Source organism: Hippoglossus hippoglossus, chromosome 23 (assembly GCF_009819705.1).
Source record: "Hippoglossus hippoglossus isolate fHipHip1 chromosome 23, fHipHip1.pri, whole genome shotgun sequence".
Taxonomy (NCBI): domain Eukaryota; kingdom Metazoa; phylum Chordata; class Actinopteri; order Pleuronectiformes; family Pleuronectidae; genus Hippoglossus; species Hippoglossus hippoglossus.
Window position 1 is genome coordinate 15,199,758 of NC_047173.1, and position 12,915 is coordinate 15,212,672.

Below are 12,915 nucleotides of genomic sequence, written 5' to 3' on the forward strand. Positions count from 1 at the left end.
TCTGCTCCTGAGCAAAGCGACAACACTTAGAAGTGCAGCAGACGGATGAAATAATGGGCAGGTCGCTAATAACAATAATTAGCCTCCATCCACAAGGCGGCTCAGCCAGAGCTTAAGGAGGAGGACAAGTAATTGATGGCCTGGGATCAGCCTTCTCCTCTATTGTCATCCTGTTTACCGTGCCTAATTATGGCTCGCAGAGGAAGATGTGGGTATTATCATTAACCAATGTATAATCAGAAATAATTCTTTTGATTGGCTCCTCATGAAACATCCAAATCCTTCTCCTCCACTTTGCTTCGTAGACAAAATCGGAAATAGGATTTTTTTTTTTTTTAAATGTCTGTTGTCTTGAGGTGCGTCTCACAATTGCCGCTGTTCAGCCGCGGTGATGCACCATGCTCTTTAGCTGTCGTCTCAAAATAATCCCGGCCTCATTACAGACAGACTTGCTCCTCTCTCCTCTTTCAGCCGGCTCCACAGCTAATGTAAAGTTCCAGTGAAACGTCCATTACGTTGAGTCAGATTTCAAAAGAACTCGGCTGCATTTTCCACTTCAGCAACACAGACTTACAGAGTAGAAAGTTGAGTTTGAAAAGCCTGAGAATGCAGCGGCAGGCGAGCTCGTCCTTGAGTGAGCATCTCTTTGAACCCACAGATGTGTGTCCCTTTATTTCGTGTAATAGTTGTTTAAAATGGTGCATTTTACAGCATTTCCACGACACTCTATCCTCGGGCTGTTGCCTCGTGAAAAGGTGAGTCAGACTCCAAAGAGTGTGTCGGACACAAAGGCTGAATGTCTCAAAGGCTAAATGGTTTATAGAGGCGGTGGCGGCAGAAGTGCTTTGTCCCACCCCTCTTTGTAGCGCTCAAGGTGTCCCAGAGGGCCGTGAGGCGGCACATACCCAGGTAATGGGCCACAGTGGGGGAGGTTATCAAAGCACACGGGCACCGTGTCGGCGGTAATGAAGCCGCGCTGCCTCGACCCGGCGCTCCGGCGCAGCATCAGCCCTCTCGGCTCCAGGGTTTATTTGTCTTGTTGCTCCGGCTGGTTGGACTTCGAGGCTTTTCTCTCAGGCAGGAACGCAACAGGATCATTCAAAGGATAAAACAGGCCTGAGAGAAGAAAGCAATCTGAAAGTGATTAGGGATTTTAAAAAATGTTCTTTGTCTGAATTCTTTGCTTTAATAAATGCAAATTCCAAAGATGTCGATAATAAGAAGCGGATGAGTTACAAAAGGGATTTAGAGCTGTCGGATAATTAGGATTCTCAGAGCGTGCAACACAATCCCAATGGTTTGCATTGTGGGTCTGAGTTTCACTGTACACACTTGTCATGTTTATGTGGAGTGTGTGTGTGTGTGTGTGTGTGTGTGTGTGTGTGTGTGTGTGTGTGTGTGTGTGTGTGTGTGTGTGTGTGTGTGTGTGTGTGTGTGTGTGTGTGTGTGTGTGTGTGTGTGTGTGTGTGTGTGTGTGTGTGTGTGTGTGTGTGTGTGTGTGTGTGATTCACAGCTGAGTTGAGTGTGTTAAAACTAAACTGACAGTCACCCCTGGGTGCATCCACCATCGCAAATCCAAAATGAGACGAGGAAAAGCTAAAACGACAACCAGGCGATATTTAACCGTGCAACCGCAACCAGGAGGAAACTCATTCTGTGTTTGGTGTTAATGTGACAAATGTAATAAAAAAGTTTTTTGAGTCACAGATGTCATTAATCCACAGGTTAAGATACAAACTGTACGTAACCGCAGTAAAATGAGTCTGCTTGAGAAGCTCTACTTAACTCTGCTGCAGATTACACAGCTCAACACTTATCCACAGACCTGCTTCTTAGCCTGACTCGGGGGGGGGACGATTGATGGTGCATCACCTCATAAAACCATCCAGGCCTCAGACGAGTAACCCCTCGGAATAGCGAAGACGAGCCTCTGCGCTGTACACATATGTGAGGAGGAGCTCTGCCGTCAGTAGCGCTGCCATTCATCCATAAAATGGGAGAGATTACATCCGTCTGGGATGAGATGGTGAAATGGGCCGGATATGAGGTACGGGCGAGCCTCCGAAACTCAATAACGCCAAACTCTCATCTGCTGCCCGGAGAGATAAGAGCGTCTGCGGCGGTGCGGCGCCACAGGTGTTTCCTCTTTGAGCCGGAGAATGAGTTATCTCCCGTTCAGCTGATGTGTTGTGTTTACTCAGGCTCAATGAGAGGATACATGCACTTTACATATTGAAGCTCCATCACAGTAATAACGATTGTACCATCATAGCTCCGCTGTCGTGACTACAACAGGAACCGAGGTTTGGAGGGTTGTGTCTTTTTTTAGCCCAGAACTAAAATCCATAAAGTAAATGTTTAAGAAAAGTGATAATCTGTAAACTATAGTTAGCTCAGCTACCTGGCTACCTTAAAAAGCGTGCTACCTACAGTCGTGAGCTTGTTAGCCTATGTCACAACTAATAACTTCCAAGGCAAAGAATAATATGTTGTTGACTAACTGGGTAAACTGGGGGAAGTTTTACACTCCAGTGGTCTCAGCCAACATTACCCAGAATAGTGCCACATATTCCTCATACACCAGTTAATCCTCATGCTCAGCCTGGATCTTCTCTGGGTTAGAACCAGATAAATCTCATTTGAGCTTTTCCCTGCAACACAAACAAATTTCTGCTTCTGTATTTATGTGTCTCCTCCGCGGATCATCGACTTTTTGGGCCACGCAGCCGACGCCCCTCAGTCATTTGTGTGTCAATCAAATGCATATCTTGTTTTCTGTAGTGAATGTTAAAACGTCAAACTGCAGACAGTGTTTTCTATCGTCTCTGGAAGTTGATGAAAAGAAGAAGTCAAACTTAAGAAACGCTGCTGCAGGGACAGTCGTCATTAAAGAGTCAGAAATGAGAAACAGGCTTTTTTTCTATCTCTGTCTCTGAGGTCGTGGACATTCAGTTTGAAGTGCTCGATATTAAAGTCGAAACTCTGCCATTATTATTAAACTGTGGCTGTGCGTGAAACAGAAATAAAAGGAGCCGTCAGTTGTCCTTTGATTGTGTTTTTCAAATGGAACAATGTGAGAATGTGAGGTCGTTATTTGAGTTTTTTTGCGCACACGAATCTCAAAAGATCTCTTTGCCAGACACTCCTCGTCTTCGGTGTTTGACTTTCTTTAGACCTGTGAACTCCAGGAGGAAGAGGAGGCCACGTATCAACCGATCAAACAAAAGCAACAGAGCAACCAACGATAGAAATCAGCAGCAGATGTACGAACAGAAATCCCAAAGTATGAGACTTTTAGTATCGGTCGACGTGATTCCCAGAGTCGAGGCTCAGTCTGATAACGTGCGACGCCGAGTCGATGGATGAAAACAGGACGTAAAAGCCTCATTCTGCTGTTTGACACCAGGCTGCTGAAGAATGGTTCACGTATTCGTTCTCTTCGTTAAGTGACAACACGCCGTCCTCATTCACTGTTTCCATCAGCCCAGCGCTCGGGCTCCTCTCAGCAGGAGAGTGATAATGGACACCCACTCCATTAGCAGCCTGCTACACCTTTATATTCTGCCTCTGTCGTTTACTTACTCTGCTGCTGTTTGTCCATCTCGCTCTGTTTTTTGTGGTTTTCTCTCCATATTCATGTGAGCTTCCCTCGGACGCGGCTGCAGTCGGGTCCTCATCCTCCTAAATTGGATGAAAGATTACGGCGGCTAAGCTTGTTCAGTGTTTGATATTTGCTACAAATCCTGCGATCTTCCAACCTAAGACTGAGATTTTCAGCCAACACATAAAAAAAACAACTGATAAACACCTAATGCATCTGGGATCCGGAGATAAATCCAGATTATCAGAGCAAGTGGCGTCTCAGCGACTAATTAGAAGCCCTGATTCGAAGTCTCCCTCCTTATTCATTCTGATAGACTCTCAGTGTTTAGACGGGCGGTTGTCGGCCTCAGGCGGGTTCCTACCTCATTAGCATTTCTGAGATTATTGTGGTTATTTGTCTCTAAAAGCGCTGGTTTGTCCTAAATGATCAATGAGGCAAAGTGGTTTTTCATTAAGTTTTCTTTCTATTCTTCAGGATCGCGAGCTGGGATCGTTAAGCATCATTATGGGGTCTTCACACATGGAACCAGAATCTTTAAAGTTCTGGTCTTTCCCTGGTTATTTATTACTTTTATATTCATTCATTTATGTTGTGAGAAGAACTTTCTTCCATCTAAATTGATTTTTCAGCACATGTCGGTAAAAGCTTTGAGTAAAAGCCATATAAAACCTACTTGTGGCCGATAAAGAGTTAAGAGCACATCTGTTAAATATTAATTACAACTTAACTATGTGTTAAAACACAAACGACGAATCGGGAACAAACACACGGGACATATATTTTCTGACTCGTATAGATTAACTAGCACCAACCTGGCGCGGCTATAGATTTTATTTAGTGAGAATAAAGGGAATAAAATTAGCCGAGGATTCTAATCTTTGAATCACAGTAATTACCGAGTCCGTCCATTCATCTGCTGAAAATTACCCTGGAACTTTCTCACATTCTCCAGCTGCTCATTAGAACTTCTGTCTGTGTGGAAATGGACTGTCTCACCTTGTCCCTCTAATGGCTCAATTAAAGCACAGAAAACATTTCTCTGGCAGTTTGAAAAGGCGATTTACTGCCGACCCACTCGTCAGGTTTCGTCCAATTTACTTTCGATGACCATTTTGAGAGTGTAAACAAATCATGAGGAGCAGCGTCGCGTCATAAACAAAAGAGAGAGACGGTGGTTTGTTGTTTTCACACACACACACACAGAGACACACAGAGACACACAGAGACACACAGACACACACACACACACACACACACACACACACACACACACACACACACACACAGACAGACACACACTCTGCCTGATTGCCACAGAGTGGATGAAGCCGGCCACTTGGGTTCTACTTGAGATGCCGTTCAGATGAAAATGAGGCTCTGGTTAACCGAGTGATGGAAAACACAGGACTGTCACTGCCTTGCTTTTTAAAACCCTGCCCATCATTGATCCATCACTGAGGGAAACACTTTGAAACTGTCATAATCAATGTTTTTATATTTACAGTGGATCGAACCAAAGCAGTTTAGCTTCAGATCCTGTTTTGGTTTCATTACCCGAGACTTTGCTTTTCATCAGCGTCGTTTTCAGACGCATCAGGAAACAAAAAGCTCAGATTTACAATGCAAAGATACACAGGGTGTCAAGTATGCTGCCCTCAAGTGGCCACAAATCATTGTAATGCGCTTTTTTAATGGTTTGCGTTTATTCTTTGTGTTTTTTTCCTCCGCAGATCCATACGTGAAGATCCACCTGATGCAAAATGGCAAGAGGCTGAAGAAGAAGAAGACGACAATCAAGAAGAACACCCTGAACCCGTACTACAACGAGTCCTTCAGCTTTGAAGTCCCATTCGAACAAATCCAGGTAAACATGCAAGTGTGATGGATCTGTAGCTACCTGCCGACACGCGGCTTCATATAAGAACTGATAAGTGGGCGCTCGTTTACCAAATAACCGGTTTAGAGGCTTTTCATTATAGCAGTGTAATAAAAGGCACTTCAGTTTAAATCAGCCCGGGTTTCCCAATTTGACAAGCTAATGAATTCCCTGCACTTTGCTATTGCCTGTAGCATGTAGCTCGTTATGATTTAGCAAAGCATGCGAAGCCCGTGTTGACGTTTGGAGACAGAGAAGAAGTAAAAGCCTGGATCTTTTCCCCAGGAAGAACAACATTATCTCCTCAGGCAGTTAATTCAAATCAAATTGATTAAACCTGTCACAGCTCACAAATCACAGGTTTGGGTCCACGAGCCCCAGATTCAATTTAAATTGTGTTGATCCCAATCAACCCCGTTCAAATCAGGCTCTGACTTCGAGCTGCTGACACCAGCATGTTGGTGGAAATTTGCATTTCTTATCTCATCAGCGGGAGCCGGGGGTGATCGTTAAATAATTATTAGCCACTGATTGAATCATAAACTCGTCATTGGTTGTTTTGAACGTGGTCCTGAAAGGCACCGGAGGAAGAATATTAAACCTAAAGGTCAAGTAAAACTGCAGCGACGCTACTTGAAGAGGTCGTAAATGTGAAACTAATGGACTGTTGAAACATCACTGACGGCGCCGAGGCCGATTTTTAATAAAAACACTCTGAGAATTTCAAACTACAACCTGATTTCTCCGACAACAATAACTCTAAAATACATATTTAGTTTGTGAATCGATTTCTCTGCAGGTTTTCTTCCTCGTCTTGTTAAAATTTACACGGATCAGTCGCCCGACGAGCTTTCATCAGCGGAGGCGGAGCGTTGGATCACAGTTGAACTTGACCTCGGGACTATTTGTGTAATTAATCTAAAGATTTTAATTGTCTCAGAGATTGCGTGGGAATTACAAGTAGTGCTTTTAATTGGTCTATCAGGTTACACTAACAGAGGGTTTGTTATTCCACTATCTCCTCCGCACACACACAATTAGCTGCGACGCACTCGGTGACACCACTTAGATTCATTTGTTTTCATCCACTGTCTCTTACGCATGCATCTTTTTTTACCCATGATGCCACATTCCAAACTGTGCAACCGTGTCTCTGCAGAGAACAATCTAGAAAAGATCAGTATATTATTTACTGTATTTATCCTAAAGATAAATATAGAACAGAAATTTATTCAGCAAGATAAATATCATAAAAAATGTGTAAGATTCAGATGAACATAAAATAACATAATACTAATCCATCGTTGATTTAAAAGAACCAAAGTCAGTTATAGTCTTAATATTTGCGAACTCAGTCTCTTTTTAATTTTAAATTATTCCGATGTTTGTCTCTATAAAAATCCAAAAGTTGTAATTTAAAGGAATAGTTCAGTGTTTTGGGAAATGGGTTTTTCTGTCATAGAGTGAGATGAGAAGATCTTTCATGTCTCTACATTAAATATCTTACTATATAAAGTTCAAATAAAACTCCACGTAAAGTATCAATGTACGTGATATAAGATTAAAATAAAGTATTTTCCAAAATGCTGCACTAATTCTTTAAGATATGTGACGCTTAAACTTTCTTAGAAAGCTTTAAAAAACTGCCTACATTTCTTGCTATATAGAAAAAGATTACCTTATTATAAGATTAACCTTATTATTGCTATTTGAATATGTTGAACTTCCAGTAAAGATCATTATTGGAGCAGCCGTCAGAGTTCGGACAGTTCCGACTTCTCAGGGACGATTAGAGCGATTCTGCTAATTTCCCATGAATCAGTCTCGTTTCAATGAGCGAGTTGAAGGTGAACTGTCCCTTTAAAAATCAACTAACCCCCCGTATTTCATTACATGGCGTATTAGACACGCTCTCACAACAGAGGTCCCGTGCGCATGCAGGTGGCTCCGGTGGATCGAAACTTAATCAGGGCTCTTTGTGCACTAATTCATATTCTGAGGCCGAGGCCGACGCCCGGGTCAGGCGTCCTCGCCGCGTCCCTTTGAATAAACACGTGCACGGGGCCGCGTCTCCCAGTCATCAAACACTCGCCTCTGTTTGGCTCTGATAAATAACGGAGGCCTGGTCTGGAAGGTCACGTCCTGTTAATGAACATCCGTGTGTTACGTACGTTACGAGCGATAATCACACAGAGTTTAATAACACAAACATCTTCACACTCTGTAATAACCCGGGATCCAGTGGAGGCTCCGCTTTATTTACCGAGCTTCTAAAAATACAGTTTCAACGACTCCTCAGTCCCACGAAATAAATCAAGAATATAGTTTCACATTCGTGTTTTATTGAGAGCAAATAGGAGAACTGGGTCATGGGTGTGAGGAGGGGGGGGGAAGAGAACAGCGAGAGGAGCTCAACAACAGCAGACATCTTGAAAAACAAGACGCCTCACCTCCGCTCATTCTCCTGACTCCTCTCGCTCTCTCTCTCTCTTCTCTCTCTCTGCAGAAAGTGCAAGTTGTTATAACTGTGCTGGACTACGACAAGATCGGCAAGAACGACGCCATCGGCAAAGTGTTCGTGGGCCTCAACAGCTCGGGGACGGAGCTGCGCCACTGGTCCGACATGCTGGCCAACCCCAGGAGACCCATCGCCCAGTGGCACGTGCTGAAGGTCGAGGAGGAGGTGGACGCTCAGCTCTCCACCAAGAAATAGACAGGGCCCTTTCAGCACCTGCCTTGTAGTACTCTTTAGCCAGTATGTGTAAATACCTCAGTGATATATGGGTCCATCCATGTAACCCCCCCCCCCCCCCCCCCTCCCTGTCTTTCAGCCCTGAATTTCACGACGATCCCTAACTGTTGAAACTTCCTGTCACGTCATATCCTCCGCTTTTTCTATCAGGTCCCTACTCTTCTCTTTTGTTTTCTGAAAATAGTTTTTACTCTTCGGTTCCATCCTGATTCTGCAGTTTTCTTTCCTCCCCCCATCGAGCCCCGAGACGCCCCCCCCCCGACCAAAAGCCCCCTTCTTTTAAGCAATATGATCTGTATAGATAGCGCATGACTGAAAGAATTTATTGTACCACAGTTGTATATATAAGTATGCAGACAAAAATGATTTCTAGTTTATGTGTTTGTATGTTGTTACCCGTTTCCTAATCTGTGTATATCTCGATGTTTTTAATAAGATGTTCTATTTTAAATTATGTAAATGCAGATATAGAGGAAAGCCAATATTATATATCCCAGGATTTAAAAATTCTACCTTATTACCTTATTGCATTCCAGATATAAAAAGGGAAAATGAATTCCAACCTGCTAGTGGGGGATATATTCACGTTGTAAAGGACGACGTCAGCGAAGGATCATCACAGAAAAACCGGTGGATATATATATATACACACAAAGCTCCAAAACACAAGGCCATTAACTGCTATGGTTCTGTGGGGGGGAAACTAATTATGCTGCTGGAAATAATACAAGCACATGATTTCTTATGACTTTTTCTACTTATTTCTCAATCAGAGGACCTACGTGTTGAGCTCGTTCCCACAAACAACACAAACCCGTCAGCGTTTCCTTTCTCCATGTTCGGCCGTCAAAGTGAAGTAGGTCCTCGTTTTAAAGGCCGTCGCTCACTTCTACTGGCTTTTGTTTTTATTTATTTATCTTTTCCAAAAAAAAAGTGGGAATCGAATCCAGACTCTTTTGTTGTCCCTTGAGAAACGGGCCCCGTGTGGAAGAAGCACCTGAGCTGTAGCCATTGTGTCCTTAAGCTAATTTAACAATACTTTGTTACCTGCTTACTTTAATCAGCCTTGTAGTCGCTGAGGGTTTGTTGCATTTAGGCCGGGGTCCGAGTTTAAAAACAGAAACAAACAGGGAGTCGTGACTCTGGTTTGAAGAGGAATATTTTTTAGAGCAATTCAGCGTCTTAACTATTTTTAGTAAACTGCATGATTTTTTTTACACTCTTTACTAAAGGCTGGGACGGGGCGGGGGGAGGAGGGGGGGGAATCTACTGACACCAGGGGGCGCTCTTCTGACCTGATCCCCTTTGCCTTCAATCAGAGGAGAGGAGAAGAATTAAAAGTGCGTTTTAAACTTTGGGGGTCAGGGTAATATTGACGGAGGTGAAGCGAGTTTCTAAACACTGCCATTCCCGGGGAGGTGACCCGTGTGGGGGGGGGGGGGGGCCTCCCTTCATGCACACACTCCCACTTGCTAGTGGTCGTAGCTTCGGTTTATCGGGAACAATGTCTCTGGCTGCAGCGGTGCCCTCGATCGCAGTCTTTGCTTTGCGTTGCCTTCTCACAGTGACAATAGAGCGAGCCATGTTTTACTGCCAGTTCGACCTTTTTACGTGGCTGCTGTTTTTGCACTGGATGTCTATGAACGAGCTTGTTGACTTCTGTGGAAAGCATTTTTTTGGGGTTTTTTCGGGAGCGATTGTTGGCTGGTCTTTGTTTCAGGACACGTGTTCAGATGGGGGGGGGGGGGGGGGGGGGGCAGAGATCCTCCTGATCGATGAAACTAGAGCGAGTCGAGCGCCTGCACCTCCGCCAAGGTCCAACGATCCCTTCAGTTCAGTCAAGCTGCTCCGAGATCGCTGCGTTATTTCTTTGAGGAATTAGCACAAATCTAACTAAATTAAATCTATGTGATAATTCCAGAAATGTCCGACTGTCTGTGGCAAAGAAACATTCGTCTTATCGGCTTCACACTGGATTTTCCTGCAATTTATATACGTTTAATATTTTAAAACTTTTAATAACCAAGCGACCACAGCACGTTCACCACAACTGATTCTCCAGTTCAGGTTCTGCGTCCTGAGTCGAGCTCCACTGAACTTTAATCAAACAGGTGAACAGCTCTATGTGCAGGTCGCTTCTACAGTTTCAGCAAGAAAAGCTACAACCAGCTTCACCACAGACCAAACAACAGACACTGCACTGGTGTTTTTAGAAAGTGCAAAAATTAATTCCAGATTGGATTCAGGGAGCGTTCCTCGATCACGTCTGCTCCAGAAGTGACTCGGCTCTTCCTTCACTCATCTGCCACCTTTTCACCAAGTTTCACTAAAAACCTCTTCAGTCGTTTTTTTTGCGTCGTCCTGCAAACAAACAGACGAAAAGTTTTCACCTTGGCGGAGGTAAATAAAAAGAAAGAGGAAAGAAAGAAAAGCCCTGATGACAAATCACGTTTCAGCCAACAGCAGTTTTCTCCGTTTTCGTTTTCTTGTTGGCGCAGGACTTCACCGAGAGAGCGTGAAACAACCGTACAAGTTAATGGTCTGTGTAGGCTACTAGTCCATCATGTCCTTTACTACGGGTCCAATTAGGAAAGGAAATAAGTTTTACTCCATGAAAAACCATGAAGTCTCTTATCTCGGAGGAACCTCTTGCATATACTCGATGCTATAGCTTCAGGAGGACTTTCTAAATGTTTTCAATGTTACTGTGTGGTTGATAGCTCTATTATGAAAAAGCTACGTGTCATTCCATAGGAGTCTGCCGAGGACTGCTTTGTGTATCACTGTGACTGCCGTGTGTGCTTAGAGATGTAGACTTTATCAGTAGGTAGCGAAAAAAACAGTTTGTTCTGTAGTGGTGTCGTAGCGTTTACTGCCATTTTCCCTTCTACACGCAGAGATAGAGATAGAGAGAGAGAGAGAGACAAAAAAATAAACCAAGGTGGGGCGATGTTTGACGATGTTTTATCCGAGTGCGAGCGGGGTGGTGGGGGGGGGGGGGTCGCTTCACGCAGCATTTTGTTGAGCACTGTGCAATATTTGTATGTTCATCCCATAGTGTTACCGTGGGTGGTGTTGCCTGGGAAAAAAAAGAACGATTCTAACCTTAGAGGGATTGACCGGAGTCCAGAGGGAAACGGTTAGGACACAGCACACGTGGATTCAACACGCGGGTCGGAGCCCGAGGCCCGTCGACCTCTGAGGGCTCCCTCCCTTCTCGCTGGTTTGTTTTCTCCTCTTGCACACAGATCCAGCATCAGAAGCTTTCAGGGAGTTTAATACCAAACCACACGCATTTACGTTTTAAAATATATAACCCCTCGGAAAAAAATGCCGTGTATATATTTACATAACCCTTGTGAAAAGATGTAGATTCAATATAAAGTGACATAAATGGGATTATTCAGCCGCAAAATATCATATCTGTCTCTAACTATCTGTCAATCACACACACACGAAGAAATGTCGTCGACCAACGTTTCCTTTTTTCCATCGTGGATCTTTGTTTCACTTTAAAAAAAAATCTTTTCTATTGGAGATGAAGAATCTGAATGTACAGTACAGAGCGTGTTGGTGTCGATTCCTTTAACCGTGAGATTAGATGTACTTTGCACTTTTTGTTGTAAAAGAAAACAACCGAAATAGTCCTTTTGTTTATATTTTTTCAACTATTAGGAATTCATTTTATAACCCCCCACCCCACCCCCCCACCCCTCTCTGTCTGATCGACTCTTTTGATTTCACGCCTCGTTCATTCGTAGATTCATGAAATTCCAGTTTCAGCTTCAGATCTAAATAATAAATAAAAAACAAAAGAAATGGATTCAAGTGCAAACGTGGCCCCGAGCAAGTCAACAGGAAAAAACTGACAGACGTGTGCAGGCTGCATGTATCAGGGAATCCAGTAATGGGCAGCATTGCAGAAACCCATTGGATTGGGAGGCCTGTAGAGGGGGGGTGGGGGGGGGGAAGGACCCCTCAAAGCAAAAAGCCATTACCTGCACTGCAACGCAATGCTCCTCTTATTACGGTTTCCTACCAAAGTACGCACGAATAATCAAACCCCCCCCTTAAATTCTGCTCTTGTAAAAAACAGAGAAACACACCAAACCTGATCAAGCTCTCTTCTGTGTGACCAGGACAACTCCAGATTCTCTCCAGTGACACGAGGGCCACGCTGACCTTTCACAAACAAAGCTGTGTACAAGTCTTAGAATCTGATGCTGTAGAAAGATCCTAGTTGCCTTTCGTGTATATCAACTGCCTGCTTGAGTAATTTTGTGTGTGGAACTTTTTTCTCTGTGATCTTGTAGAACTGTTCTGGGGTGTGTTTTTCCTGCCATATCGCTCGCGGTGCCTGCGAGCCGCCGACGGTTATATTTGCTGTGTATACCTTCATTTTTGACGAGGTGTTTTACAGTTTCGTTTCACTTTGTGTAGTGATTCACTCTGTGGAGTTTTCTGACTGTTGTTATATAACTTCATATACACAAATGATCAATAAAAAAATGTTTTATTTCCTGTTGATACAGAAGCTCATCATGTCGTGTCTTCATGTGTCGCGATGCACCAGGTTTCATTGGGGCAGATGTGGAGGCTGCCACTGCCTCTAATGGGATCTTATAATAATAATAATAAAACCGTGTATTGATCCACGTGCAGCGCTGCAGTGGGAGGATCGAT

The 12,915-nt window shown here is 43.8% G+C and overlaps 1 protein-coding gene across 1 annotated transcript in view; it reads left to right on the plus strand.

Annotated features, from left to right (window-relative positions):
- syt1a (synaptotagmin Ia) overlaps positions 1–9,155 on the plus strand; it is a 124,943-nt gene extending 115,788 nt beyond the window's left edge. Inside the window, exons 11-13 of the mRNA XM_034577986.1 lie at positions 5,335–5,468; positions 7,987–8,286; positions 8,327–9,155. Coding sequence (XP_034433877.1) covers positions 5,335–5,468; positions 7,987–8,193 — 341 coding nt within the window. The 3' untranslated portion in view covers positions 8,194–8,286; positions 8,327–9,155. The remainder of the gene's footprint in view (positions 1–5,334; positions 5,469–7,986; positions 8,287–8,326) is intronic.
- The last annotated feature ends 3,760 nt before the right edge of the window (positions 9,156–12,915 follow it).